Source organism: Phalangium opilio, unplaced genomic scaffold (genome assembly GCF_054372755.1).
Source record: "Phalangium opilio isolate 3A_F unplaced genomic scaffold, DU_Popi_V2 ptg000209l_1, whole genome shotgun sequence".
Classification (NCBI taxonomy): domain Eukaryota; kingdom Metazoa; phylum Arthropoda; class Arachnida; order Opiliones; family Phalangiidae; genus Phalangium; species Phalangium opilio.
The window spans coordinates 4,813,047-4,840,495 of NW_028324217.1; the positions used below are offsets into that span (position 1 = coordinate 4,813,047).

The 27,449-nt window shown below is 36.7% G+C and overlaps 2 protein-coding genes and 2 long non-coding RNA genes across 4 annotated transcripts; 1 reads left to right on the forward strand and 3 right to left on the reverse strand.

Moving 5' to 3' along the window:
- Positions 1-231: 231 nt before the first annotated feature.
- Positions 232-4,919, reverse strand: LOC149618571 (uncharacterized). Its single transcript, XR_016375493.1, has 4 exons — positions 4,655-4,919; positions 2,005-3,270; positions 1,867-1,936; positions 232-299 (listed from the first exon to the last, which is right to left on the reverse strand). It is a non-coding gene; the product is annotated as an uncharacterized LOC149618571 (long non-coding RNA).
- Positions 4,920-4,934: 15 nt separating this feature from the next.
- LOC149618572 (putative glutamate receptor) lies at positions 4,935-6,502 on the reverse strand. The gene is made up of 7 exons (XM_089854500.1): positions 6,476-6,502; positions 6,172-6,263; positions 5,812-5,902; positions 5,585-5,746; positions 5,307-5,463; positions 5,005-5,228; positions 4,935-4,961 (listed from the first exon to the last, which is right to left on the reverse strand). Exons 1-7 carry the CDS (start codon positions 6,500-6,502, stop codon positions 4,935-4,937), a joined length of 780 nt encoding a protein of 259 aa, XP_089710626.1.
- A 1,549-nt stretch (positions 6,503-8,051) lies between these two features.
- On the forward strand, positions 8,052-9,972 carry LOC149618573 (putative glutamate receptor). The gene is made up of 5 exons (XM_089854501.1): positions 8,052-8,078; positions 8,221-8,309; positions 8,543-8,627; positions 8,715-8,876; positions 9,259-9,972. The coding sequence occupies exons 1-5, from the start codon at positions 8,052-8,054 to the stop codon at positions 9,970-9,972; spliced, it is 1,077 nt and encodes a 358-aa protein (XP_089710627.1).
- A 2,247-nt stretch (positions 9,973-12,219) lies between these two features.
- LOC149618574 (uncharacterized) lies at positions 12,220-18,182 on the reverse strand. Its single transcript, XR_016375172.1, has 4 exons — positions 17,602-18,182; positions 16,147-16,402; positions 14,595-14,944; positions 12,220-14,215 (listed from the first exon to the last, which is right to left on the reverse strand). It is a non-coding gene; the product is annotated as an uncharacterized LOC149618574 (long non-coding RNA).
- Between the last annotated feature and the right edge of the window lie 9,267 nt (positions 18,183-27,449).

The window sequence follows — 27,449 nt, forward strand, 5'->3', positions numbered from 1 at the left end:
TCCGTACAAGCGCTGTCTTACATTTCGAAGCATTGAGCCAATCATTCCTGTTCCATTAGTTTCAGATAAAACTTTACCAAAGTCATATGTACCCAAAATATGAAGTTTAAGACTGCAATCGAAATAAAAATGAAAACTCAACATTATTTCAATTAGATCAACGGTGAATGAAAAAAAATATGCTTTTGGTTAAAATAAGATGGCAATTACCTTTTGTTTAATTTTTCCTGTATTTCCTGGTAAATAAGCTTAAATGGTCCAACGAACCCATCTCCATTTTTCTCAAGAAATCCAAGCATCTTTATAAAATATTATAACAATGAATTTAAGGTTTACTACTAAACCGAAAATATCAACTTCGAAAAGCATTTTTAAGTGTTCAGTCGTACGAGCAACATTTCGTTATTTCACACTTGGAAATTATAACATTCGGGCTACGTGAAGTTTTATAGCAGTTTAAGAAAAGCGGTAATAGTACATCTTCATACGTTCCTCAATTTAATACTTTTCGCTTTTCCTTGGTATATCTTCTATATCTATATAAATCAAAGTCCTGACTGACTGACAGACTGACTGATAATCAACGCCCAGCCCAAACCGCTTGCCCTAGAAGGCTGAAACTTTGCAGGAACGTTACTCATAAGTAGTAGGCGCGTACTAAGAAAGATTTTTCCATTCCGCCGCCATCTTAAAAAATGGCGCCCAGAAATGTAAAAACTCTTCTCTATGCAACAAAGTCCGCGCGTTTCAACCGATTTCACAGATATTTAGTACACGGGTTTCCTTTAACCTATAGACGGAGTGAATGGTCTTTTGGGTTCGATTTGTTGCCATCTTTTTAAATGGCGGCCAAAAACTAAAAAACCCTTCTTTATGGAATAATGTCCGCGTGAAAAGTAATAAAAAATGTCCCGACGGGCTGACGGGCAACGCCGAGTGCCTTCGCTCCTAGGGTGCTACAAAAATATTAGTCATCAGTAAAATCTACCCATTCTTTATATCGTTTTGATGGAAGCTCTTATTGCACGCGAGCGACGCCGCGGGTAAGAGCTAGTCTATCTATATCTATATAAATCAAAGTCCTGACTGATAATCAACGCCCAGCCAAAACCGCTTGCCCTAGAAGGCTGAAAATTTGCAGGAACGTTACTAATAAGTAGTGGGCGCGTACTAAGAAAGATTTTTCCAATCCGCCGCCATCTTAAAAAATGGCGCCCTTCTCTATGCAGCAAAGTCCGCGCGTTTCAACCGATTTCACAGATATTTAGTACACGGGTTTCCTTTAACCTATCGGGCCGAATGGTCTTTTGGGTTCGATTTGTTGCCATCTTTTTAAATGGCGGCCAAAAACTAAAAAACCCTTCTTTATGGAATAATGTCCGCGTGAAAAGTAATAAAAAATGTCCCGACGGGCTGACGGGCAACGCCGAGTGCCTTCGCTCCTAGGGTGCTACAAAAATATTAGTCATCAGTAAAATATACCCATTCTTTGCATAATTTTGATGGAAGTTCTTATTACACGCGAGCGACGCCGCGGGTAACAGCTAGTTTTTAATATAGCAACTATTTGTATAACACGATTACTCTAAAGCCATGTTCACACTTGACACTTTGAAACCGTTTTCAACCTTTTTGGGAAGGTCAAATCTTTGGTTCAAAGTAATAATTGCATTTTGTCATGAAAGATTTCTATGATTTACAACCAAATTTTATATTCCGACCTTTCAAAACCTACTGAAAGCGGTTTCAAAGTGTCAAGTGTGAACATGGCCTAGGTTTACTTAGCATTTCATAAATAATTTTTAATTTCTATAGCGCACTGGTAATAAAAAATGTTAATTAGTGATCATAAAAATTACAGCTCACATTTGTTGCTGTGGCGGTGTACGACATCTCGCTTATCACCAGTGAATCAGATTAAAATTTTGCCCAATGTCTTCCTCAGTAAAATAAAACATGGCTTTACTTTATGTCAAAAACAACGGGTGATTTTATGAGGCTTACAAAATGATCCATCATCCGGGAGCAAATAAATTTCATTTTATTATGTCACCTGAATCTTCACGGTTTATGAATCAATCATTATTTTCAACCAATTTTGACAAGGTACATTTTTACTCAGAAAACAAAACTTGTGCTATGACACTTTTAACTACTTTTATATTTCCACCTTTAAACGTACACTTCCATTATCGTTCTTAGACTGGAGGGTAGTGAAATTGTCTGAACCAAAATGGGCACTCTGAAATGTTTGCCAATTTTCAAGTTTTAGGGACTAAATGTTTCAGATTTCATGTTCTCTGACACTTTTAACTCATTCTGATGATCTGATCCGAAGAACACACCGTTTAATTTATCTCAGACTTATCAGAAACACCCTGTATTCACCATAATGCCTTAATTCCTCTTTCACTCTGAGTAGTTTCTAAGACTAATTTTAAGATATGTAATAAAGTTATACACAATTATAGCTTACAAAAAAGTCCCAAGACCAACATCTTGCTTAGCCTAAAAACAAAAACTGTTTTGAACTATTATGATTTCCTTCGTAAAAAAAGGTAACATTTGACTTTATATAGAATCAATAACAAGGCGTGAAGGTTGTTGTCTTACACAGTGATGAATGTCACGTCCCCGGCGTAAATAAAACCATAAGTTTATAAGATATATTCTATAAGTATGACACTTCCCATGCTTCGTAATGCTAGAGCCTTACAGCTCGAGCTAGTTTGAAGCGAGAATTGAAGTCCTACACTCGGTTAATTATGCAGTTCATCTTCCTATTTAGTCTGTGCTAAGCCTTTGACAGCGCCTCACCAGGCGTCGCTTTACTCTGAATCTATAACCTACTTCAATCACTTCATGACAAGCTCCAGTTTGTAACCAGTGATAAACTTATGGAACATATCTTATGACTTTATGACAAAACAAATGTGTTTCATACTAAGTCTAACAAATGTACTGTATTGCTTCAAGATTCATAGAAAATATTTCGAAATGAGTAAATTAAGTTTTTTTCGGTATTTCAAGCTTCTGTCTCCAATTAATATTTACACGGTAGTCCATTTAAAATAAGCGAGAGAAAACCAAATAATGTGGCACAATATAGACAGGGTTATGGCAACGATGTAGAATATGACAAATATATAGATTTTTATCAGTTGTAACGGCACAAGTTGGGGTGGATCTCTTTGCAAACACAATTCGCCGTAATACACGTCCCGATCGATTAAGGCATCAATTGTTTTCGTTTCCACAATTTGAAATACTCTAAAAAAGTTAAAAGCATTTATTTTGTTTCCTTCAATTACAAATGAAACACAAATTATCATCGTCACTATATCGTGGCAAGCTTGTCCTCCCTATCGTGTTGTACGTAACAAAGGGTGAGACAGAAGTTTATGACTTCTTATCCTGGGAAGTATTGGACACTAAGGCTTTATATAGTATCCATCCCTGCTAGTCAAAATCGCCTATGGCAATCGTAAAAGAGGGTCAAAAGTTTCCTCCCCACTAGGAAAACTATCTAATCTACTGAAAAAAATCCCACGCTGAGAGGCTGTGGCACTCAAACTGTGGGGCGTGTTCAAAACTTTTTCAGCGCCAATCGTTGAAAAGCCGTCTGGCTAGAACTCTACGACAATCCATTACAATCCGTGGGCCTAGGACCCCACACTAGTTTGACCGGAATTTCTAGCAAACTCTATTAACAGCTGTTCTTGTCACAGTTTCTGATTCGTTACCTCAAACCACAGGACACACCTTAAAGTTTCGTTAAGTTGGCTAACAGAGATGGTTCCGGATATGGTTAGAGTCCAATACTTCCCAGGATAAGAAGTCATAAACTTCTGGGTGAGATAATTTGTCAGTGTCAAGAAGTTTAAGGTCGAAATTATAAGTATTTAGAGATTATATGTCAGGGTCAAGAAGTTTAAGGTATTTAATATTTTAATTGCAACTTAATTAAGTTTGAGCAACAAAACATGTAGCTAGTAGGAACCATTGTGTAGCCAGCCGTTTTTGCAACGCATGCGCGCGGATTATGTGGGAAGAGCTAGACAAATTTTCCTCGTGATAGATTACACTATTTAGGAATGCTTATATTGATATGAATTCAAGCATCAAGTTAGGGAACGCTATGTAGAATTGTAGATGTGCATTAAACTAGGAAAAACACGTCATAAATGTGCCAGAATATCAGGAGCTTTTAGAAAAAAAATGTCTGACGAATCTTAATACTCATTCACATTTGGGATTAGGATCTATGAAATAAGTGATTTTATCTAATCTTTTCTGGTGAAAGCAATAAGTGACCAGCTACGTCATTCTCATCAAAAATTGACGACACAAAACGCCATGCCCTTTCATCAGCTTCGTCAACGTCATCACAAAGTGACGACACAGAAAGTCATGGGCCCTCATCAGTTTTGTCAATTTCAATCCAAATTGATGACGCAGGTTCGTCATCACAAACGGATGACACAAAAGTCATGCCCCTCAGTTAAAACTAGCTCACACTCATCACAAATTGATGACACAGAAAGCCTTGCCTACTCATCAGCTCTCTCATACTCATCATAAAATTTATGACCCCTACAGGTACGTTATGACGTAGTTTATGAACAGCACGGATAACCACAAACATTTAACTCACACGAAATTCACAAGTCGTTTCAACTCCTCATCAATATCCTTCCTGGTGTATATAGTGAATATCATCGAGTCCGTTAGTCTTGAATTTGAAAACAAGGGCACATTCTCCTGCACAAGTTCGCAATAAATATTGATCAAAGACAAAAAAATTCTTTTTGGAGCCGTAAATGCAATTTTTCCTTGTAGCATGTTGGCAAAAATTTCATCAACTGTAATTTCGCCAACTTGTTTCGCAGAGCCATCTTCCAAAACTTTACGCCATAATTTTCTCATCATTGGATTCAAGGAGTTCTTAAAGCAAATGAAACCTTACAATTTTCTTGAAAAAAAATTAATATACATCTAGCTTACCTTTATCTCGTCGTGTATTTGAGTGTCTTCAAAGAGAAATAATTTAACATCGGGGTATTGCAGAAAATCTTCTAACTTATCGTAGAATAACAAAGAATCAGCTTTGGAATATCTTGCTAATATACAGCACATAAATGGTGTGGATATGCCGTAAAACCCTAACATTAAAGATGCGAACAATATACGCTGATGCAAAAACTTGTGCCAAATTCCGAAGTTAACGTCTAAGAAAAGATTAAGTATAGTTATGAGAAATAAAATATTTTATAATTTGTTTTAGAGGTTGAAACTAAAGTTTTTACCTTGCCTCACTAAAACTCTTAGTGTGAAAAGCATCGATGAAACAATTGATTGTCGTTTAGATTTAAATCTGTTACTCCTTTTTCTCACGAGCAAATTTGGCAATAATAGTCTAAACATTGTAAAAGTAACAAATGCCACGAATATTCCAAGCCACACCTGAAAAAGTAAAATTGTTTCCGAAGTAGTGATATTATGGAAGTCTTTAAACCACCCCATTGGCTCTGGGTTTGGTTATTTCTAGATGCATTTTTATATCATATACATTCATTATACTTACATTGAAATCGAATACAGCAAGAGCGGATGAGTAGTTCTGATACGACAAAATGGGTTTCCCTGATACAATAGCCCAGTCGTCATACAATAAGACAGAGGTGTAGTCCAAATAACGACAAGCTTCTTCGGTAAATGGTTGTGGTGCAACACTGAATAGACTTTCCTAAAATTAAAAAAACTTAATAAAATTTAATGTAAACAACTTTTTTATGAAAAAAGTTTAATTACATTTCTTAACAAAGATCCAAATATTCCCGTTCCATTGTTTTCAGACACAACTTTACCAAAATCACCAGATCCAACAATATTGAGATTAACACTGTGAAAAAGAATTAAAAAAATTAACAATTAGAACAAACCGATAGAGCAGTGCATTTAATAAATTCGGAAAACTTCTAAGTAAACATGTAGCTCTAAAATAGTGGGATCTTTCAAGTTAGGCCCGTGAAAATCACCTATTCTTATGAAAAATGGTCTAACTCGTTGAAGTTTTTGTGAAATTGAAACATAACGAAACTAAATTTCAAAACGTTTTTGGGTACAAGTTTTACGGTAAATATCTTAAAATATATAAAATTTTCATTGTACCTGTTATTTAATTTACTATTTATTGCATGGTAAAGTACCGAGTAAGGTCCAGTTAAGGTAACTCCATCATGTTCCAGAAACTTTGCAGGCAACTGCATTAAATAAAAAATTACGTAAGCGTTACTTTGATACTGTCAAAATGGTAACGTTATTGCAGAAAAATATAGCACAATAATTAATCTTTTTGGTAGAACATGGTATTAGAACACAAAGAAAATTTTATTTTAATAAAAAATTTAGAAATTAATTAGCTTTAAGTGAGAGTTCGAATTTACACGGATTATAAAGAGAAAAAATTGCTTACAATCGTCGTGACAGCAGTTACCGGCATCTCGATTGTAATAAAAGAAAAATAACTTTATTTCTACGATTTTCTTTTAAATCAATGCCACTCCCTCTGACTTTGCTGTCTATTGTTTTCAATATTGATTTCTTTACAGCGCAAAAAACAAACCGAACTAAATCCGTCTTCTCTGTCACGAATATTGATACACAAACATCAAGTGAAATAGAAACGAAATTGAACCTGGGTTTCTTAGTACATTTGGTATATGAAGTACTGTACTATCGGTTTCCGATAGAGTTTCGATGGCACGCTATCTTAAAGTTCACCGAGTTAATTATATGAACGAAAATTGACGGACGCGCCAAAAAGTTAATTATAGCATCTTTTGATTATATAAATTTTTTCTCGTCAAAAGAATTTGACACGATATTAAACTTTCACGAGAAGTCCAGATGTTGTACCTTAAAATTTTTTCCCGCGAACTAATCACGCAACTATGGAGAACAAAGGAATTAAGGGAACAAGGTTTGCTGATATATATCTTAATATGTCAAAATGGGATGCTATGGAATTACCATACACGTCTTGCACTGAACAGTTTATCTTTCAAAGGCTACCATTGCCTGTAAACGAGAGCTAACCAGTTAGAAGGTATAAGAGGGAGAGTCAAATAGTGAAGGGGTAGGTAACTATAACGGCACAGGCCTATCTCTCTCTCTCTCTCTCTCACGCGCACCTATCTCGGCGCACAGCTGTGAAACCAGACGTCACGTGACTCGTACTACCCTTGAAAAAACTTCTCTAATTTATTCCTCTCTATTGCGTATGTGTGGAGTTTCGATACCAAGCCACAACTTGGTACCCGGCATTTAGAGGTATTAGAATATTTTTGGTTCTTAGAGATTATCATAGATTTTTTAACGCAAATATTAATTCTAAATGTAATTTGGTTTCCCTGTGTACTCGTACTGGTATTCATACGCAAATTTTCCCTAAAGTATATCACGACGGAAAAGTAAATGCTGTAACGCAAATAGCATTCTCTTTCATGCCTCACTTTCATCTATTTCTATTTGCCTCTGTTATTACTGGTGTCAACATACGTTTCTGTATAAAATTTCCCAATATTCCAAAAGATGCCAAATATAATTTATTTTCATACTTTTATTCCTTTGTGGTTTTAGAGTCATGTCAAAAGTTTTTTGATAGTCACGCACACAAAAAATCCATATCAGAACCTAACTTTATTGCACAAACCATAAAGGAGCCATAATTATTGCTATACGGATAATTATACGACTCTAGAGCAATAATTGCAACCGTCATATTAATTATAAACAAAGCCAGTAATAAAATACACTGAAATATATATTATTTGGGGCGTATTGAGGTGAAAGATAACGAGAAAGTTCTAGTTTCCTATTCGGTATAACAGAAATAACACAGAAAACAAGCTCTATATTGGTTTTCATATGGGGAAATACGTCTCTCGCTGTATGCAATGGTAAATCATTCTGGAAGCTCGCAGTTGAATAAACCCTTTTTATTCTAAGATCTATGCTTTAGTAGCGGTCAATAACAGTGTAGGCCTATCATGTCTTTAACAGCAATAGCAACGGAGGTAAGTTTCATTTAATAATAAAATAACAACACGGTTTGGCTAAATTTACCTAATAAATTAATAATTATTAATGCGGATATCGGTTTTCCTTAAATTATTATGGGAAAACGATGACTTTCAAATTGTGTAATTATCCTTTCAGATACCTTTTTTCTTGACGGAAGATGCTGGTGGTTTAGAAGGACCCTTTGCAGAAATATGGGATATGTTAAAGTCTAAATTGAACTTCAGGTAAGTGATATAATAAGCGACTTCTGGCATGCAGGGGTATGGGTAAATGGTGACTTTAAGATAACTTAGCCCGTGCAAAGTTATAGAAAAAGGGTAAAAATCACCTGTAGGGGGGCGTTTAACTTAGATATGGTAGCTTTGAGAAATGTACTTCAAGAGTAATTTACTATATTTGACAATAAACTGAAATATATTTTTGCATTAATCCCTTAATAATGTTTGAAAATTTTTAGCCTTACCATCAGTGGTATGATTGACTATGGGAAGATATATTCTGCACAAAACGCCACTGGAATATTAGGATCACTAATTCGAAATGTAAATATTTTAAATTCTAAGCACCACTCCATTCTTTGGGTCATTCTGTACCCCTCTTCTATTATTTAAAGATTTTCGTAATTTCAGGAAACCCAGTTTAGCGTGGTTCCTCAGTACCTTACATTTGAAGCTGTACAATGGTTAGATTACACGATGGTATTAGCCAGGGAAGAATGGAACATTATCACAGGACCACCCAGAACTTTCGTTGTCGATCATTTCTCGTCTTTGAACGTGTTTGATCCATCGGTATGTTAAGTACAAAAGAAAACAAGATGCCAGCAGGGATAGACTTAATTTTAGAAGAAGGAACGGAGAACAGAGTAATGTGGGCGAGCGTCAAAGTCCCGGACCCCCTTCCCCGGGAAGGGGGGGGTATAAAAGAAGAGGCGGGTCGTAGCGACAGAGGTAAAAAGGAATAACGTATTTTTCGCCGTCCCCGTCAGCAACGTCATCAAAACGTTGTTTAAGTGAGCCAATAAGATAATTTAAACTTTTCGTTACGTGTTGGAGGGAGGGGCTCTATACTGGGCTATGAGTCGGACTGAAGTAAATACTAACCGTTCTCCATTCCTACTTCTAAAATTAAATCTATCCCTGATGTCAGTGAAAATTTATATCATAATTTCAGCTATGGATGGCTGTTCTCGTTGCTTTAATATTGTACTCCTTATCGTGGACTCTAATGACTGAATCACTTCAACAACATCATTCGGTTATGGATTTTGTGAAACGATTTGGAGATTTCGTTTTTTCGTCGGTTATTGTTCTCGTCAATCAATACCGATACGTTAAAAGTGATCAATTTTACCAGCGAATTTGCTGGATATCTTGGAGACTCGGATGTTTTTGTTTATCTCTTTCATTGACGGGCACTCTTCTGGCTAAATTAGCGCAAAAGAATGAGCCTTTTCGGTACGAAGAACTGAAAGATATCCTAGACGATCCCGAAATGAAGTTTGGTATGCTGGCAAATACACCGATTTATGAGTTAATGGAGGTTTGTGTTATCTATAATTTCGATAAACAAGAAATGGTCATAAAATGCACTATTTTTAAGAAATCGACTGATATTATCGAACAAAGTCTTTTTGCTCGTGGTGTTCGTCAGAACACAGTGGGTAATTTCTACGATTTAAATCTGTTGGATCTCTTCGATGATACGAAAGACGGAAAATTGGCTTTTATGATGATGACCAGGGCATTTTATGCTGTAGTTTATGATAATTGTGGCATAATTAACGATGTTCATGTCTCAAAAAAAGTCCATGATGTCACTTTGTTTTGCCTTCTCACGAGAAAGGATTTGAGAAAGGACATAAAGAAAATCGTGAATTTCGTGTGAGTAGCTAAAATTTAATTTCAACGGATTTTATAAACTGGTGGTTTGTTGACCAAGTGAAATAAGAGCCAATATGAACTATTTTAAGTAGAACAAACTAACATTCCTGAAAAGGATGTACCATGGATTTATACTCCAAACTAGGCCAAAAACATTTTCACTTGCGGATGTGAGGGTGTTCTAAATTGAGTCGGAAGTAGCCAAGTCCCTTGGGTTAAAGGAATTATAGCTCTCCGGAGAATCCTGATTGGTTAGTTTGAACAGGAAATTTCAAATTTACCACTTCAAAGTATAGTTATTGGCACTAACATCGTTATGTTAGTGCCTAGAACTATACCAGATACTGTATTTTTTAAACATACTTTTGGGTATACAGAGTTATTTGGCTAATACCGACAATACATAATATTACATGGTGTAGTATGATCCCCCTGTAACGTAGCAATTTTAACTCCTTTTGATTTTAAAACCAAATTTTTTTTTATGAGCAGCAAAGAAATTCCGTATACCGTTTTATCAAGTACTAGCTGTTACCCGCGGAGTCGCTCACGTGTAATAAGAACTTCCATCAAAATGATACACGGAATGGGTAGATTTACTGACGACTAATAATTTTTTAGCACCCTAGGAGCGAAGGCATTCGGTGTTGCCCGTCAGCCCGTCGGGACATTTTTTTATTACTTTTCACGCAGACATTACTCCATAAAGAAGGGTTTTTAAGTTTTTGGTCGCCATTTAAAAAGATGGCAACAATTCGAACCCAAAAGACCATTCATCCCGTCTATAGGTTAAAGGAAACCAGTGTACTAAATATTTGTGAAATCGGTTGAAACGCTCGGACTTCGTTGCATAGAGAAGATTTTTTACATTTCTGGGCGCCATTTTTTAAGATGGCGGCGAATTGGAAAAATCTTTCTTATTACGCGCCTACTACTCATGAGTAACGTTACTGCAAATTTTCAGCCTTCTAGGGCAAGCGGTTTGGGCTGGGCGTTGATTATCAGTCAGTCTGTCAGTCAGGACTTTGATTTATATAGATATAGAAGATAATATTTTAATCTTCGATTTGTAGGGCTGAATCGGTGGTTGAATGTCACATAATCAACAAAAAAGTCAACTTTATATCGACAATTGGGAAAATGTGTTCGGAACCTCATACTGTTGGACCTACACCTTTGACGATCGAAAAATTTTACTTCATATTCATGGCTTACGCATTCGTCATATCCTTCGCCATCTGTTCGATAATCGTTGAAATATCTTTACCACCACGTACCATAAACTCACGCAAAACAGTGAACTTAAAGAGATTAAGTAAAAATTCCAAAGTTCTCAGAAGAAAACGCGTAAAAATTCTTGACTTGAAAAACGATAAAATAAGGACAAATAATTACTCGCCCGAGATAAATTCGACTGCATTTAGACCTCATATTAAATCTACGAACATTCAAATACAGAATTGGGCTGTAACGCGCTGATCACGGGTTGTATTTAGCCACTATTTCCGGTGGACTTCGTTATGCACCACTGCCATATTGGGAAGCATCCAATGCAAAACTATAAGCATACGGGTTCTTGCTTCAACTAGTGAAAGAAGAAACGAACAAAAAAAAACTATTTCAAGTTCAACTTGTCCCATTAACTTAATTAGTTTAATAACACAAGTCTAAACAGCTTCTTAATTGTCAAAGGAAACCCAAATTATTTCCAAATATTTGTGATTATATCCTACAATTGCTCAATTGTACATGAAAATTAAAAATAAACAAATTTAAAATAATGAAATTTTGTGCTAAATTTATTAATGAAACTGGGCACTACGAGAGGGTTTAATTAACCTCCCCATTGCTAAATATCCTCTGTTACTTCTATTTGCCTTTAGTTCAATAGTTTATAGTTGCTTCGAATAGTTTCGCGTTAAAATGACTTACTTTTGATGGTTATGCGTACGATAAATTGTTAGGTAAAATCGATAGCTCAACATAACTGTATCAACTGAAATATATACATAAGCAGAAGGGGATAATAGAAGAAGGATGACACTCTGCATCCTCTTAATACTTTAGTTATGTAACATGTTTCATGCCAGGCTCGTGCACTTTTTTGTTTAGCTCTCCCGCCCATCAAACTTCAGATAGGAACCGCACCGTGTGGTGAATTCTATCACTGTTTTGTATTTAATAAATCCTCAGCAATCAATTAACCAACAAACCTTGATTGTCGTGACGCGGGACAAAAATGCACCACAAGCGCATGCATGCGCCTTGGCAAATAGTTAAGCAGCGCCAATAGAGTAATGATGAGGGAACTATTTATCGCGTATGTGATTCGGTTTAGTAACCTTGCCCCAAATGTAAAATGATGTAGGGAAGAATCGTGTTAAAATTACCCGCTTTGTGCTGGTACATTTCTCTCTGAGAATAGTATTATATACTTCTAGCATAATTTACAATTGATTTAACGGGAACGCCGACTCCATAATTTCATACGTCTTTAAATATAAACCCTATATTCAAAACATACTAAAAATACATAGAGGTTGCGGCTGCACGTAAGTAAACAATAACGAAAAAAACTTGGGTTTTCGAAAAAGGAAATACTCTGAACAACTCGGTAAATGAACTTAATGAACTTTGCAAGTTCTCTGTTTCCTTAACAATAAATACAATGCTCTAGTCTCGCTGTACGCAACAAACTATAACTTTTGAACCACGCAAATGACATAAATCCTTGGCTCCAAGATTCTTCAGTCGCGTTCGATAACGACAGAGGCGAATCATGCCTTTAACTGCAGTAGCAACGCAAGTAAGTTATATAATGAATACAAATATTTCTTCGACTTGGAATATTTAAGAGCCCATTTTCCTGGCCATTCTGATTGAATTAAAGTGGAGGTGGGTTAGAAACCGTCACCCCTGTACTCACGCGTAATTTATTTGAACTTAGGAAACCACAGCTAGCGACCTATGTGCGCCGAGCCCAAATGTAAACCAGTTCTATTTGCATATGCTGAACGTGTAGACCTAGGGTTAATTTATTTGAACTTAGAAACCACAGCTAGCGACCTACGTGCGCCGAGCCCAAATGTAATCCAGTTCTATTTGCATATGCTGAACGTATAGACCTAGGGTTGACGGTTGTCCTATTAATGTGAATAGCCAAAGAACGCGAGGAATGAGAAGTGGCCGGTTTAACAAAATTTTAAGCCCAACCCCTTAGCTTCAATCAGATATGGCCTCTTAATGATTCCAATTAAAGAAATCTATGTATTCGTAGTTACATTCATTAATATGAAAATGCAAAAATTGTATTTGTATTAATAAAGTGTAATTTCACTGCACAATAAGGCAACGTTTATTAATTGAGCATACTGGTTTGCCTCTTTGTATTTAGTCCAATATGGCTCTCAAACACTTAATCCTTGCAGATACCTTATTTCTTGATGGAAAATGGTGACGGTCTAGAAGGACCTTTTTCAGAACTATGGACTATGTTAAAGACTAAATTGAACTTCAGGTAAAACATTCAATATTATCAGAAGCGTATAATAATTCTCATAATGAAAAATGTATCATAAAGTGCGGTAATTGTAACATGATTCTTCCCAACATCAGAAGACAGGGAGCAAGGTTACTAAATCGAATCACAAAAATAGTCCTCATCATTACTCTATTAGTGTAAGGCGCGTGCGCTTGCGGATTTTAGTCCCACGTCAAGACAATCAAGGTTTGTGGGTTTATTGCTGGGGATTCAGTGCCAAACAGTTATAGAATTCACCCCACGGTGCGATGCCCATCTGAAGTTTGATGAGCCTGGGAAGAATCATGTTACATAACTAAAGAATATTAAGAGCGTTCAGAGTGTCATCCTTCTTCTATTATCCCCTTCTGGTGTAATCATTTAACAGCGTTTGATAATTTTCAGTGTTACGACCATTGGTCTGATTGATTTTGGGGAGCTTCATTCTGAAAAAAACGGCTCTGGAATTTTAGGATCGCTAATTCGCAACGCAAGAGTTTTAATTTCTTCACAACACTCAATTCCTTTCACGCATTAATAGTTTACTTAATTTCAGGAAACCCAGTTTAGCGTGGTTCCTCAGTTCCTTACATTAGATGGAGTACAATGGCTAGATTACACAATGGTGCTAGGCAGGGAAGAATGGAACATTATCACAGGTCCATCTAGACTTTTCGTAGTCGATCATTTCACGTCTGTCAACGTATTTCAACCATCGGTAAGAAATCTGTGAACCAAAACAGGATATTATATAACATTAGATGTATATAATACTTCTCTTCGAGAGAAGTGTACTAGCACAAAGCGGGGTAAGTGTAACGTCATTCTTCCCAACATCAGCATTAACATTTGGAGCAAGGTTACTAAACCGAATCACATACGCCATGTAAGTAGTTCCCTCATCATTACTCTATTAGCGTTTAACTATTTGGCAAGACGCGCTTCTGGATTTTTGACCCATCCCAAGACGAGGTTTGTGGGTTTATTGCTGGGGATTTAGTGCCAAACAATTATAGAATTCACCTTACGGTGAAGTTTGATGAAGGGAGAAAGCAAACAAAATGGGAAGAATGACGTTACATAACTAAAGTATTAAGAAATAATACAGAGTGTCATCCTTCTTCTGATAACATTTATGTCGTCATTCCAGCTGTGGATGGCTGTTCTCGTTTCCTTGATATTGTACTCTTTATCGTGGACTCTAATTACTGAATCACTTCAACAACATCATTCGGTTATGGATTTTGTGAAACGATTTGGAGATTTCGTTTTTTCATCGGTTATTGTTCTAGTCAATCAATACCGATACGTTAAGAGTGATCAATTTTACCAGCGAATTTGCTGGATATCTTGGAGACTTGGATGTTTTTGTTTATCCCTTTCATTGACGGGTACTCTTCTGGCTAAACTATCGCAGAAGAACGAGCCATTTCGGTACGAAGAACTGAAAGATATCCTAGACGACCCCGAAATGAAATTTGCTTTGCTTGAAAACACACCAATTTACGAGAAAATGAAGGTTTGCATCTTATATATGTTTGAGGACGTGGTTGATTTGTTCTTTATACACAGTTAAAATTCGTTATCGGCTTTGACAAAAATGCATGGTATTTCAAATGGTATATTACCATAAGTTTATAAGGGTATTACACATCCTACGCTTCGTAATAGGCAAATTCGTTTATTACAAACAGAGAAACCAACACACAGGGGCGAGGCCGCCATTAGGGTATCCTCGCTCTCACCAAATAGCTCCGCTAGAGGCAGTGCGAGTTTGTTAGCCTCCCGCGTGTAGTGAACTCGGGCTACATCTGGCGTTGCTTCTTGGCGAGAGGAAGGATACCCCAATGGCGGCCACGCCTTTGTGTGTTCGTTTCTCTATTTTTAATAAACTAATTTGTTTAAACTAGGGACTTACTGGGACCTAGTCCGAGAACGAAGCGAGAATTAACCAAAGAGATAGATAGAGTTACAGTTCAAATCGGCTTACCGCGAAACACATTGTTTTTATCAAGCACGTTTATCAAAACAAGACAGCGCCACCTGTCAGCCTCTAGCGGAACTAATTACAACTTTTACTTGCTTATTTGCAATCAGAAACATCGTTATGATTTTTATTTCATATATTTATTAGATTAAAGACTAGAGTTTTTATTATTTAACACGTTTAAAAAACTATCTTGACAGCTTGTTACACAGATTATAGCAGCAGACGGTAATAAAAAAGTTCTTCGACTGATTAATAGGTGGCGCCACCCGTATTTGTTTAAAGATTCATGCTCGACAAAAAGTGTATCGCGAAACGTCGATCTCGAGATACCACGTTGTGACTCTAGGTTTAATACATATATTCTATCTCATTGGAATTAAGTACACTCTGTTTTGCAGTGCATCTTCCTATTAAGTTTGTAATAAGCCTTTGACAGCGCCTCACCAGGCGTCGCTTTACGAGAATCTATGAAGTTTCGATTGATTCACTTCGTGTCAAGCTCTCAGTTACCAGTGAGAAACTTATGGAACATATCTTATAAACTTATGGTAATAATGGGGGAAGGCTTTAGAGTGTATTACGTCTATGTAGACAGAAAACACGTCAAAACATGGGCAACGCCGTTTACGTAATCTTCTTTAAAATATGTTATCTATATGTTATTTTACCTTCTTTCAGAAATCAACAGATGCCATCGAACAAAGTCTTTTTGCTAAGGCTGTTCGTGAAGGGACAGCGGCAAATTATGAAAGTTTCAATTTGATAGATGTCTTTGAAGCCACAAAAAATGGTAAAATGTCTTTTATGATGATGACAAGGGCATTTCTATGCATAAATATGGAGCTTTGCGGATTACTCAAAGAAGTTCATGTCTCGAAAAAAGTCTTCGACGTCACTTTGTTTTGCCTTCACATGAGGAAGGACCTGAGCAAAGATGTAAAGAAAATCATAAACTTTGTGTGAGTAGCTGAATTCTAAAAAATGTGAAAAATTTATAAATAGAAGGTTTAGGGAGCCCAGCGATCCTATAATTCCTATAAAATCCTATATTTTGAGCCTGCCCAATAATATTCTATAATTTTATCAAAGGTCTTATAACATCCTATATTTTTGACTTGGTCAAAATTTTCGTATAGTTTAGCATCAAATTTATCAAAATTTACCTTTTTATCGAGATCAATTTTAACTAGACATCGAAATTGCGGAGTTTGCTTCCCCCGCTCAGGAATTTTTTATTAAGTTCCTCTTTTCAAAATAAATCCAATTTTTTTGACATTTTTTCTACACAGTTCAAGCCATAATAGTATTATATATGAGCAGTTTTAGTCCAATATTTTTCTTTCAAAAGAAATTTTTTCTCCTATAAAATCCTATATTTCCGGAAAAAAACTTACTATTTTTCCTATAACAGGGTTGCCACGGAATTTTCAGAACCAAATTCCCTGACTTTTCCAGGTTTTCCCTGACCTATTCTGAGATTTTCCCTGACCTTTTTAGGCCGAAAGTGTAAATGTTTACAGCACGTATTAAGTGCTTATAATTGAATTAACTTTCTACATGAAGTTTTCCAATGTATTTTTCGCACCAAAATTAATAAGGAACATTTTAACTATAAATAACAGTCTAAGAGATTTTTTAGAGAGCAATTACTTTACAAAAACAATTCTAGACATTTTTAAGGATTGCTCTAGAGTTTTCTGTGTTAAGAGAGGATGAGGAGAAACTTTCATTAGTCTTTCAATAAAGACTTATCACCCAGAAATTTTACCCACTAAAATCAAATTCCTTGACTTTTCCCTGACTTTGCTGAAATTTTTAAAATTCCTTTACTTTTCCCTGACCTTGCTGAAATTTTTAAAATTCCCTGACTTTTCCCTGACCTTTTGGGCCAATTTTTAAATTCCCTGACTTTTCCAGGTTTTCCAGGATTTCCAGGTACTGTGGCAACCCTGTATAAGGAATTTAAATGTTTCGCTGGGCTCTCTGCTAGAAGTTGTTTGGCGGAAATCATATTAGTTAGACCATTATGTATACCCTAGTTTTGGAAGTTTTAATCTATTTTCTTAATAAAATCATTTATAGAGAGCTAAACATTTATTTTTTTCGCTATTTGTGACACTTACTTAGGGTTGAAACAGTTGTTGAAGGTCACCTAATCGATCAAAAAGTCAACTTCATATCATCAATAGGCAAGATGTGTTCCGAATCTCACACTATTGGACCTTTGCCATTGAAACTTGAAAAGTTTTACTTCATACTCATGGCATACGGATTCACGATGACAATGGCACTATGTTCGTTAATAGTTGAAATTTCGACATCATCGTCATTACGCCCTCGAAAGAAAAACTGCAAGATCTCAAGCAAAACAGTACACTTTAAGAGATTTAGAAAAAATTCCAAAGTGCTTAGAAGGAAACGCCTAGTAAATCTTGACTTTAAAAACTATAAATTAGTGTCTAATACCTATTTCACCGATACAAATTCTACCGCAATTAGACCCAATATAACATCTAGGAACGTTCAAACACAAAACTGGACTATCGTGTTCTAATGTCAGGTTTTATCCAGACTATTTCATTCACGCCATATTGTAAAGCACATCAATAGACCCAACAAACAAGTTGGATCACGTGACTAACAACGTTGACTGTAGTACCATCTGCCGTTGAGCGACGAAAATAAATCTCATATTTTTCTGATAGGATTAGAGTCTATTGGCGTAAAAAAGGTTCTGCGCATGGGAAATTCAAGCCAATCACGTTATCCCTTTCTTGCCTCAAAACCCGAGAACGAGATCTGAGCCGTTATAAAAATTCAAAAGACTTGTTGGTTGGGTCTATACCACGGTTGCATTGTAGAAATTGTCATTCAAAAATAACTGCTTAGTAAAGATAAGTCTTTCAATGTTTTCTAAAAAATAATTAATATTATTAAATACTTTTGAACTTAAAACCATAAATATCATTTATGGTAGGTAAAAACTGTGGGGTTTTTTGTGGGCTGGGTTTTTTAAGTCGAACCCAGATAAATAGGAGTATGAACTGATGGAAACCAAAGATCTCAGGGTGTGGTTTTCACGATGTTGGGTTAAGGGTTGTTCATTTTTATTTCTTGAAAAATGTTCACTGATATATCTCACTTTATGTATTTCGAATCACAATAAAGAAGAATATTCTAATCCACGATAAACACTTTATTCTTTCTTGTGATATTTATATATAAACCATGGAGTATTTGTTTGCTATTATCGAGTAGATTTACTCACAAACCCAGGTGGCATCATATGCACGCTATATTTTGACTTCATTAGCTAGAGTAAAACTAAGAATCTTGACTCTTATCGTAAGCCTATCACACTGTCCATAAGTAAAGGGCCGTCTCCTGGTGGCGGATTTCCTGGCAACAGAAGCATCGCCCACGGTGATCTCTCTCTATCTTTATCCGTAACCTGGAAGGAAATCCCAGTAGGCCATACACGTCTCTATTTTCTTCTGGTTTGTTTGAGAAAAGTTTAAAGAAAGATGGCAGAGGAGTATCTTGAATTTTCTATCGCATGAACAATACTAATACTTATTTAATATACGGCTATGATTATTTGGAAAGAGTTTCAACTTTCAGTTTGTTTGAGGGGACGTTGCCACGGCAATAAACTTATTTTTTGGTATAATGAATAAAAAACATGGTTTAGAACTTAAATAATATTAAAGTAAATATATACAGTTTGTTTATGAGATACATTCACTTAATCGATCTACTCTAATGAGATACTTTGAAACCATACGCTTACTTCAAATATCTCTGCGCGTGTATAAAGACAGGGACGAGTTGAAAAGGAGACCGTATTGTGAGGGGACTAGTATTTTACAATCTACACCGTGTGCCTTGGCTCCTATCGAGGAAGCAACGGATTAATTTGGTTCCTAATTGACACGTGGGTTACTGTCTCTATATTGAGTTACTATTAACCGCCCTCTCTCCAACAAATATATACTATGTTCAAAACGCTTTGAACTAATTGCGCAACTACAGCCAACGGACACATTTTTTTTCTTCTCAAGATCCTCGCCAGATGGCAGCTCGTACTGCGAGTTCACCGGTACTCTAGTCCCGCTTGCCACTTGATACGCGATATCAGAAGTGAGATGAGACTAGAAGTGAAGGGCTCTAGCATTGGTAATAGATCCTGGCATTAGTGAACAAATTTGAGGATTTTACGCCGCTTCAATCGCCGCGCTAGAGAGAAAAAAATTGGTCGAGTTCCAAAAAACTTTCTTACCCCCTTCCCCTTAACCAAAAGCGGCGTGCTTGAATCTAGTTTGGCCGTCTACCACCGCGAGCGTCTCACGTTTTGGAGGGGAAATTCTGAAACCACCACTAGAGGGCCAACCGTTGGTGTGTTATCAACAATAATCACTTTCGCCGAGTGAAGAATTTGGTTAGCTCAGTACTTCTAGTCTCATCTCACTTCTGGCGATATCCATGTTTTCCTTTTTTTCCCGTTGTACGGGCTAAGATTTAAGGTTGTCAGTCTAAAAGGTTTTGTACAATTTACCTCCGTTTCAACTCCTCCCTGATTAAGATCAGCGGGGCATGCCAGCCTAGCAAATGTGAGAAACACTTTGGCTGATATGGTTTACTAAGCAAACAGTACTCTTTTTACCGTTAGTTTATCAACTTTCGGATCAACCACCATTGCAGAAGCTCTCCAGACAGTTCAGAAAAACATTTAAAAAGTGAATTTCGCGTAAAACATGGAACTAAAAGCGGCTTCAACGAATGTAAATAAAATATTCCAAATAGACTTTATATCAGGAATACATAAATTTGTTCTACTTGGAATCTTTAACAGACCATTTTATGTGCCTTTCTGGTTGAGTTAGAAGGGGGGAAGTGTAGAAATAGTCACCCCTGACGTCATGGGTAATGCATTGTAACTTAGATACCACGTGACCTGTGCCGCGACCTAAAGTTTCCTTTGCGTCGTGTGAACGAGTAGACCTTGGGTCGACGGTTGTCCTATTTATGTGAATACCCATGAAATGCTAGAAAGGAGGTGCGGGCAGTTTAACGAAGTTTTAAGCCCTTCCCATTAGCTTCAATCAGATAGTAGTATGGGGTCTATGGCTTCTTTAAGATTCCAAGAAATACGATGCAAGAAATCTATGCATTCCAGATTAAATTCAGTCATATTTTTACTTTAAAGCTACCATTTCTCTTGGAAGCGGATGAGAGTGGGGATAACCTTGAAGGTATACTTACACTAGTGGCAATTATATTGCGTACAAAATTCAACTTCAGGTAGAGTATTCTCTGAAAATATTATTTTCTAATAATCCTAAAATTTAAACGTTTCGTAAATAGTATTTCAACTATTGGAACATTTGATTTTGGTCGACCGTATTCCGAAAAGAATGGATCTGGAGTATTTGGGTCTCTAATTCGAAATGTACGTCCTCGGTAAAATTTTTAAAATAAATATTATTATTGAACGTAATTAATTTACAGGAGACACAGTTTAGCGTTGTTCCAATGTTCATGTTTGAAAAAGGAGTGTTGTGGCTTGATTACACAAGTGTTCTTTTTAGTGAAGAGTGGTCAATAATTTCGGGACCTCCACAAATATTTGTAACTGACCATTTTGCATCTTTGAGATCTTTCGAAAATTCAGTAAGAAATATATATGTGGTTCCTTATAAGTCTGTTCCAAATTAAAGAGTCTGTACTTAGGGTCAAACCATAAGTTTATAAGATGTTTCATAAGTATAACACTACCAATATTTCGTAAGGATAGGGACTTACCGAGAGCTAGCTAGTTCGATAACGAAGCGAGAATTGACTACACTCCGTTTTGCAAACCATCTTCCTATTTAGTCCGTACTAAGCCTTGACAGCCCATCACCTGACATCACTTTACGAGAATCAATGACGTTTAACCTAGGTTACTTCATGATTAACCAGTGACAAACTTATGGAACATATCTTATGAACCCATGGTCAAACTGAGTTAAAAGTGTCTAAAAGGATATCGGGTCTATTTCGATACGTGAATGTATGGGCTCCCAAACTTTGACCCCTAAGACAAGGAAATCACGCAATAATGTGAGAACGTTACTGAGCCTTTATCTAGCAGAGGTCTAGAATTATTATAGAGCTATTTCAGTGGGGGGAAAATTTCGTCTGCTACGAAAATTGGGCCTGCCTTTGAGTGTAGGGCGGACATTTTGTGAGGGTTTTCTCTATGGGCAAATAGCATTGGTGACGTAGCCATTACCCCCTCTGAAATAGCTCTATTTGAACAATTATTTGAAATACGTCACAGGCATCACGTGATGCCAAGATACAAAGGCTCCTCATGGAGTGGATCTGGACATCTAGTCCTTTTTTGGCGAGATTGCAGTGCCAATTCCATGAAGTTTTAGTTTTCGAAATAAAACGAACTAAGCTTCTTTGAACCACGCCTCTCTTTGGTCACGTGTCTCTGACGTATTTCAAATAATTTTTACCCACCCGCCGTTGCCTTCTTTACAGTCCCTTTAAATAGGTAGAAGTGACTATTTACTTGTTTTTTTTGGGGGGGGGGGGGAATATTTGGAAACCTAGATCGTGGTAACTAGGGTCAAAGAACTTTATCTATTATCTTTGTTAACACCAAGAAAATATTTTAAAACTTAATGAATTTCAGTTTTGGTTAATCCTGATGGTAGTCTTGTTTGCCTACGCGATGGTTTGGACGATTATTAACCAATCATTAAAGAGAAATAACGGTGCCCTGGATTTCACAAAATCATTTGGACATAACGTATTTTCGGCAGCGTTTGTGCTTGTCAATCAGTACAGTTATATTGTAACTAATCGAATGTACCAGCGAATGTGCTGGATTTCTTGGATAATCGCTTGTATGTTACTGTCGTGGTCGTTCACGGGGAAGCTTTTAGCCAGTCTAGCGGAAAAGGACGCCCCATTTCGATACGACACGTTGGAAAACATCTTGTTTGATCCCAACATGAAACTGATTATTGGTGAAAATAATCCGCCATACTATAAAATAAAAGTAAAAGCAAAGTTTTCAACTATAATCTGAAACATTTTCTTAAATATTTCGATCAGTGAGTATTTCATATCGGAATCATGTATCCAACTTACAGCGACGTACAATACGTTATGTAGGGGCGTACCATGAACTACATTTTTGAAGTTGTAGTGACAGGGTCGGAAATAAGCACAGGACACTGGACATTGTCCAATAAAATATTAAAATGTCCCATAACTTTTATAAAAACTAAGAAGGTCACTGGACATTTTGACCAATAAATTTTCCAAAGTTTTGATAGCTTGACTATGAAGATGCGACACTATTTATGCACACGGCAGTGGACAATGTCCAATAAATTTTAAAGTCAAATAGGGGGTCACTGGACACATGTCCTATAAGAAATTTTTCTTATTTCCGGCCCTGTGTAGTGATACTATTTCCTGTAGTAGTAAATGGGCCTTGTCACATGACTGTCTGTCGTCTGTTAAACGTAGTAAGCGCGGATTCAACGAGAACGCCGATGCCCATTTTCCAAGGCAATGATAACGCGAGACGAAATTCACGCATACACAGTAGAGCTCTATTTAATGGAATATAAGTCCCTATATTGTTTATCCATTCAATTGCTCGAAGTTTCTTCTATGTTTTACATGGACACATGATATCGTCTTGAAATACTCTTTATTTTATGTGTTCTACCACGGCCAACTTAGATCATCTCCTCCGTACAGGCGAAGAAGGAGACAATCTAAGTTGGCCGTGGTTCTACTGAAAAGAGAAAAACTTCTAACCCGGAACAATTACCTTAAAATTTAAAGCATAGCGCGGCTCCAGTGGATCCCCTACAAGGTGACTTTCCTCCTGAACTCCGGATTTGGCTTGGCAAAGGCTAGTGGGCGGGATTTATACACGCACGTACAAATCCCGCCCATAAATGCCTCTAGCTTTACCAAGCTAAAAATCGAGTTGTTAAGGAAAGCCAACTTGTAGGGAATCCACTGGAGCCGCGCTATGCAATTTGATGATATCAAATTTCAATAAGTTTTTGTCTTTTATCAGCACTCCAGTGACCTAATCGAAAGAAAGATTTGGGAGAAAGTAAATCGGGAAAATACCGTACTTAAGCTGAAAGATGTTGACTTAATCGATACATTTGCTAAAATGATGAAAGGAGAAATGGCAGTTGTATCTTTGAAAAGACCCTTTCTGGCAATGTGCACTTTAGTATGCGGAGACGTTTCTGAACTTCACTATTCAAAAACTCCCCTAAGTGCATCAATGTTCGCAATTCACATGAGGAGAGATATACGAAGTGAAATAGCGAATACCATTAAATATGTGTAAGTTGAGTTATATTTTGCGCACATTATGGAAAACTCCGTTTTCAAGATATTTCCGAGACAGCATTTAAGCCTCAGTTTTGCTTATCGTATGCAGAGTAGTGTCAATATGGATAATGGTACCCATCCAGCCGTATAACTTGGAGAAAAAAGAAAGAGGAACAAATTGGTAAAAGATGGCAAAAAAGAGTTGAAAAAAGGGTAAAAGATGGCAAAGGCGGGAAAAGAGGGTAAAAAGATGGCAAAGGCGGGAAAAGAGGGTAAAAAGATGGCAAAGGCGGGAAAAGAGGGTAAAAAGATGGCAAAGGCGGGAAAAGAGGATAAAAAGAGGGAAACAGAGGGTAAAAAATGGCAAAAGGGGGAAAAAAGAGGGTAAAAAGATGGCAAAAGGGAGGAAAAGAGGGTAAAAAGATGGCAAAAGGGGGAAAAAAGAGGGTAAAAAGATGGCAAAAGGGGGAAAAAAGAGGGTAAAAAGATGGCAAAAGGGGGAAAAAAGAGGGTAAAAAGATGGCAAAAGGGAGGAAAAGAGGGTAAAAAATGGCAAAAGGGGGAAAAGAGGGTAAAAATGGCAAAAGGGGGAAAAGAGGGTAAAAAAATGGCAAAAGGGGGAAAAGAGGGTAAAAAATGGCAAAAGGGGGAAAAGAGGGTAAAAAATGGCAAAAGGGGAGAAAAGAGGGTAAAAAGATGGCAAAAGGGGAGAAAAGAGGGTAAAAAGATGGCAAAAGGGGGAAAAGAGGGTAAAAAATGGCAAAAGGGGGAAAAGAGGGTAAAAGATGGCATAAGGGGAAAAGAGGGTAAAAAGATAGCAAAAGGGGGAACAGAGGGTAAAAAGATGGCAAAAGGGGGATCAGAGGGTAAAAAGATGGCAAAAGGGAGAACAGAGGGTAAAAAATGGCAAAAGGGGAAAAGGGGTAAAAAATGGCAAAAGTTGAAAAGAGGGTAAAAAATGGCAAAAGGGGAAAAGAGGGTAAAAAATGGCAAAAGTTGAAAAGAGGGTAAAAAATGGCAAAAGGGGAAAAGAGGGTAAAAAAAATGGCAAAAGGGGGAAAAGAGGGTAAAAAGATGGCAAAAGGGGGAAAAGAGGGTAAAAAGATGGCAAAATAGGGGGAACAGAGGGTAAAAAGATGGCAAAATAGGGGGAACAGAGGGTAAAAAAGATGGCAAAATAGGGGGAACAGAGGGTAAAAAAGATGGCAAAAGGGGAAACAGAGGGTAAAAATATCGCAAAAGGGGGGAAAAGAGGGATAAAAGATGGCAAAAGGGAAAAAGGGAAAAAGGTTGCAAAAGGGGAAGGAGTTGGTAGTAAATCTTCAAACTAAAATCGAAAATTTTTATGACAAAATAGGACCGAACAAGTAGTGGAGACCTTTCTAATGGAATGGAAAGCAAATTTCTTGACATCTATGGGAGAATTATGCATGACTGAAATTACACCTGAACCTTCGCCTTTAACAATGGAATCTTTTACTTTCTTCACCATTTTTTATCTGTTCAACTCAATTAGCTCATGCATTGTCGTCGTGCTTGAGTTAATATTTTCAAAACCCTTGAAGAGTCGAAAAGTAGGTGTCGTCAGGAAACCTACGTTAACTGAGATATTTAAGCTTTCCCCGTGAAGTAGTGAGATCTCTACACATCATCGCGTAATTGAATTTTAAATATCTTTTTGGATCTCTCTAATCAACGTTTTGATGACGTTGACCTGGAAAGAATAAAAGGGTAATCTACTCTTTACATCTACTTTCATACCACCCTGCCCAGTGGTAGGAAGTCACGGACTATGAGTCACGCCTAATGAGACCTCTTATTTATTATCATGTTCTTTATTTTTCGCGTTTTAATATCACTGTAAATAAAACTATGATCTAGGCCTATTATTGTTGAAAAAAAGGTCAGAGTTCCCCAAAAAAAAAAAATAACCTTAAAGGGTTAAAAATAGAAACTAAAATTCAAAAGAGTTAAAAAACCGCAACAAATCGCCTTTAAAAATAAAACCAGATCATCTATAGAAGAGGCGTGAACGCCTGACCCTAACTTTACATTTCGGTGGAAGGGGACGTTCAGGTGTGGAGGGTCAAGAACCCAAAAGACGTCATCCTATCCTTTGAAAAACTCTCCCTCTCGAAGCGTAGTCCATATCACACGTGCAAATAAATTTGTTTTTCTTGTATATAAGTTCATGGACTGTATGTATAAAAGGCCGACGGGCCCCTTTGTAACTCACAACACTTTTGGAATTCAAACAACAAGGAGCTCTGCTCCAGCAAAAAATAAAACTTAGAAAACAACCTTAGTACTTTGATTTAGAAAGTAAAAACTATGAACCTTAGGAAGCAAGTAAAAGCTTCAAAATTTAGTATTTAGAAAACGTAGACCAGAAACTTAGTTCCGGTAAATCTCGCGCAAAACAAAAATTATTTAGCGCGATTGGGATTTTTCAGTCGGTCCCGATTGCGAATCTTACCGCCCAGCTCTCCCAGCTGTGCATCAACGTAACTTTAATTATATATGTAAGTTGACATCGGACTGATAGATAAGATAATCAACGCCCAGCCCAAAAGAGAAGATTGAAATATTTGGAGGTTTCTCTTAAGTAGTACTCACGCAGTAAAAATATTTCCCAATCCGTCACCCCCTTGAACAATGTCTGCCCTAAATATAAAAACATTTTAAAGGTTTATATTTGTCAACGAAGAGGCAATTGCTGGGATAGGAAATTTTCATCAAAATATCTTAAACTTGATTTACTGTAATTGAAAAGTTTTTGTTTAAAAGGACCTAGAATGAATAACAGGATCATAATGAAAATTTATATTATTTATAATTATTTTATGCATTGAGGGTCGGAGCTTTTCGTTAGGGTGCATGAACTTTGATGACTTAAATTTTAAGTCTTGTTCACTTTCATTTCTTAAAAATATTTCACTTATATTAATACAATGAAGAATGCACGATAAACACTTTAGGCCTAGTCATTCTTGTGATATTTATATATAAACAAGTTGGGAAAACCAAAATATTACCTCTCCGAGTCAAGACGACTACTTACAAACTTATTTACCCAGATATGAAAATGTTTCCTAAGTTAAAATTTATGAAATATTAAAGCAGTATACAAAACATAGCAAATATACTGTAAATCAGACGACATTTTACATCCAATAATGATATACTTGTACACATTAAAATCATCCGATGGGGAAAAAACGGGAAATGAAGAGATAAAACTTTGGAGGGATATTACCTTTACGTGTTTGTAAAGGCCCAATTTTCTACTCCTCAACTGTATGCCCTCTATGTTCAAAGCCATATTCACAACAGGGTTGCCATATAAACACTATCCTCTCGTTTCACCTCAACGATTTTCTTAGTTTGTCAACATGACTGTTAACGTTACATAACACCAAAGTTTATTTGTGGCTACACACACTGAAAGTAAATGCTTACCATAAACAGCATGAAAACACGAAGCTATTATCCGATTACGATCAGACCTTTCACTGGTCAGAGCTCACCAAAAAAAGATTATGGAAATGTTTACCGGTGAGCTCTGTCGTCATAGCTTTTCTCCGGTCATCGGCGTTTTATAAATGAC

Excerpts from the sequence above, each read along its gene's own strand:
- LOC149618572 (XM_089854500.1), bottom strand. The coding sequence starts at position 6,502 with ATGCCGGTAACTGCTGTCACGACGATT. Across the intron at positions 5,903-6,171 it reads AATAGTAAATTAAATAACAG|TGTTAATCTCAATATTGTTG; the intron begins GTACAATGAAAA and ends TCTTTTTCACAG. Across the intron at positions 5,229-5,306 it reads AAGAGTTTTAGTGAGGCAAG|ACGTTAACTTCGGAATTTGG; the intron begins GTAAAAACTTTA and ends ATCTTTTCTTAG.
- LOC149618573 (XM_089854501.1), top strand. The coding sequence starts at position 8,052 with ATGTCTTTAACAGCAATAGCAACGGAG. Across the intron at positions 8,310-8,542 it reads AAGTCTAAATTGAACTTCAG|CCTTACCATCAGTGGTATGA; the intron begins GTAAGTGATATA and ends GAAAATTTTTAG. Across the intron at positions 8,877-9,258 it reads TGAACGTGTTTGATCCATCG|CTATGGATGGCTGTTCTCGT; the intron begins GTATGTTAAGTA and ends TCATAATTTCAG.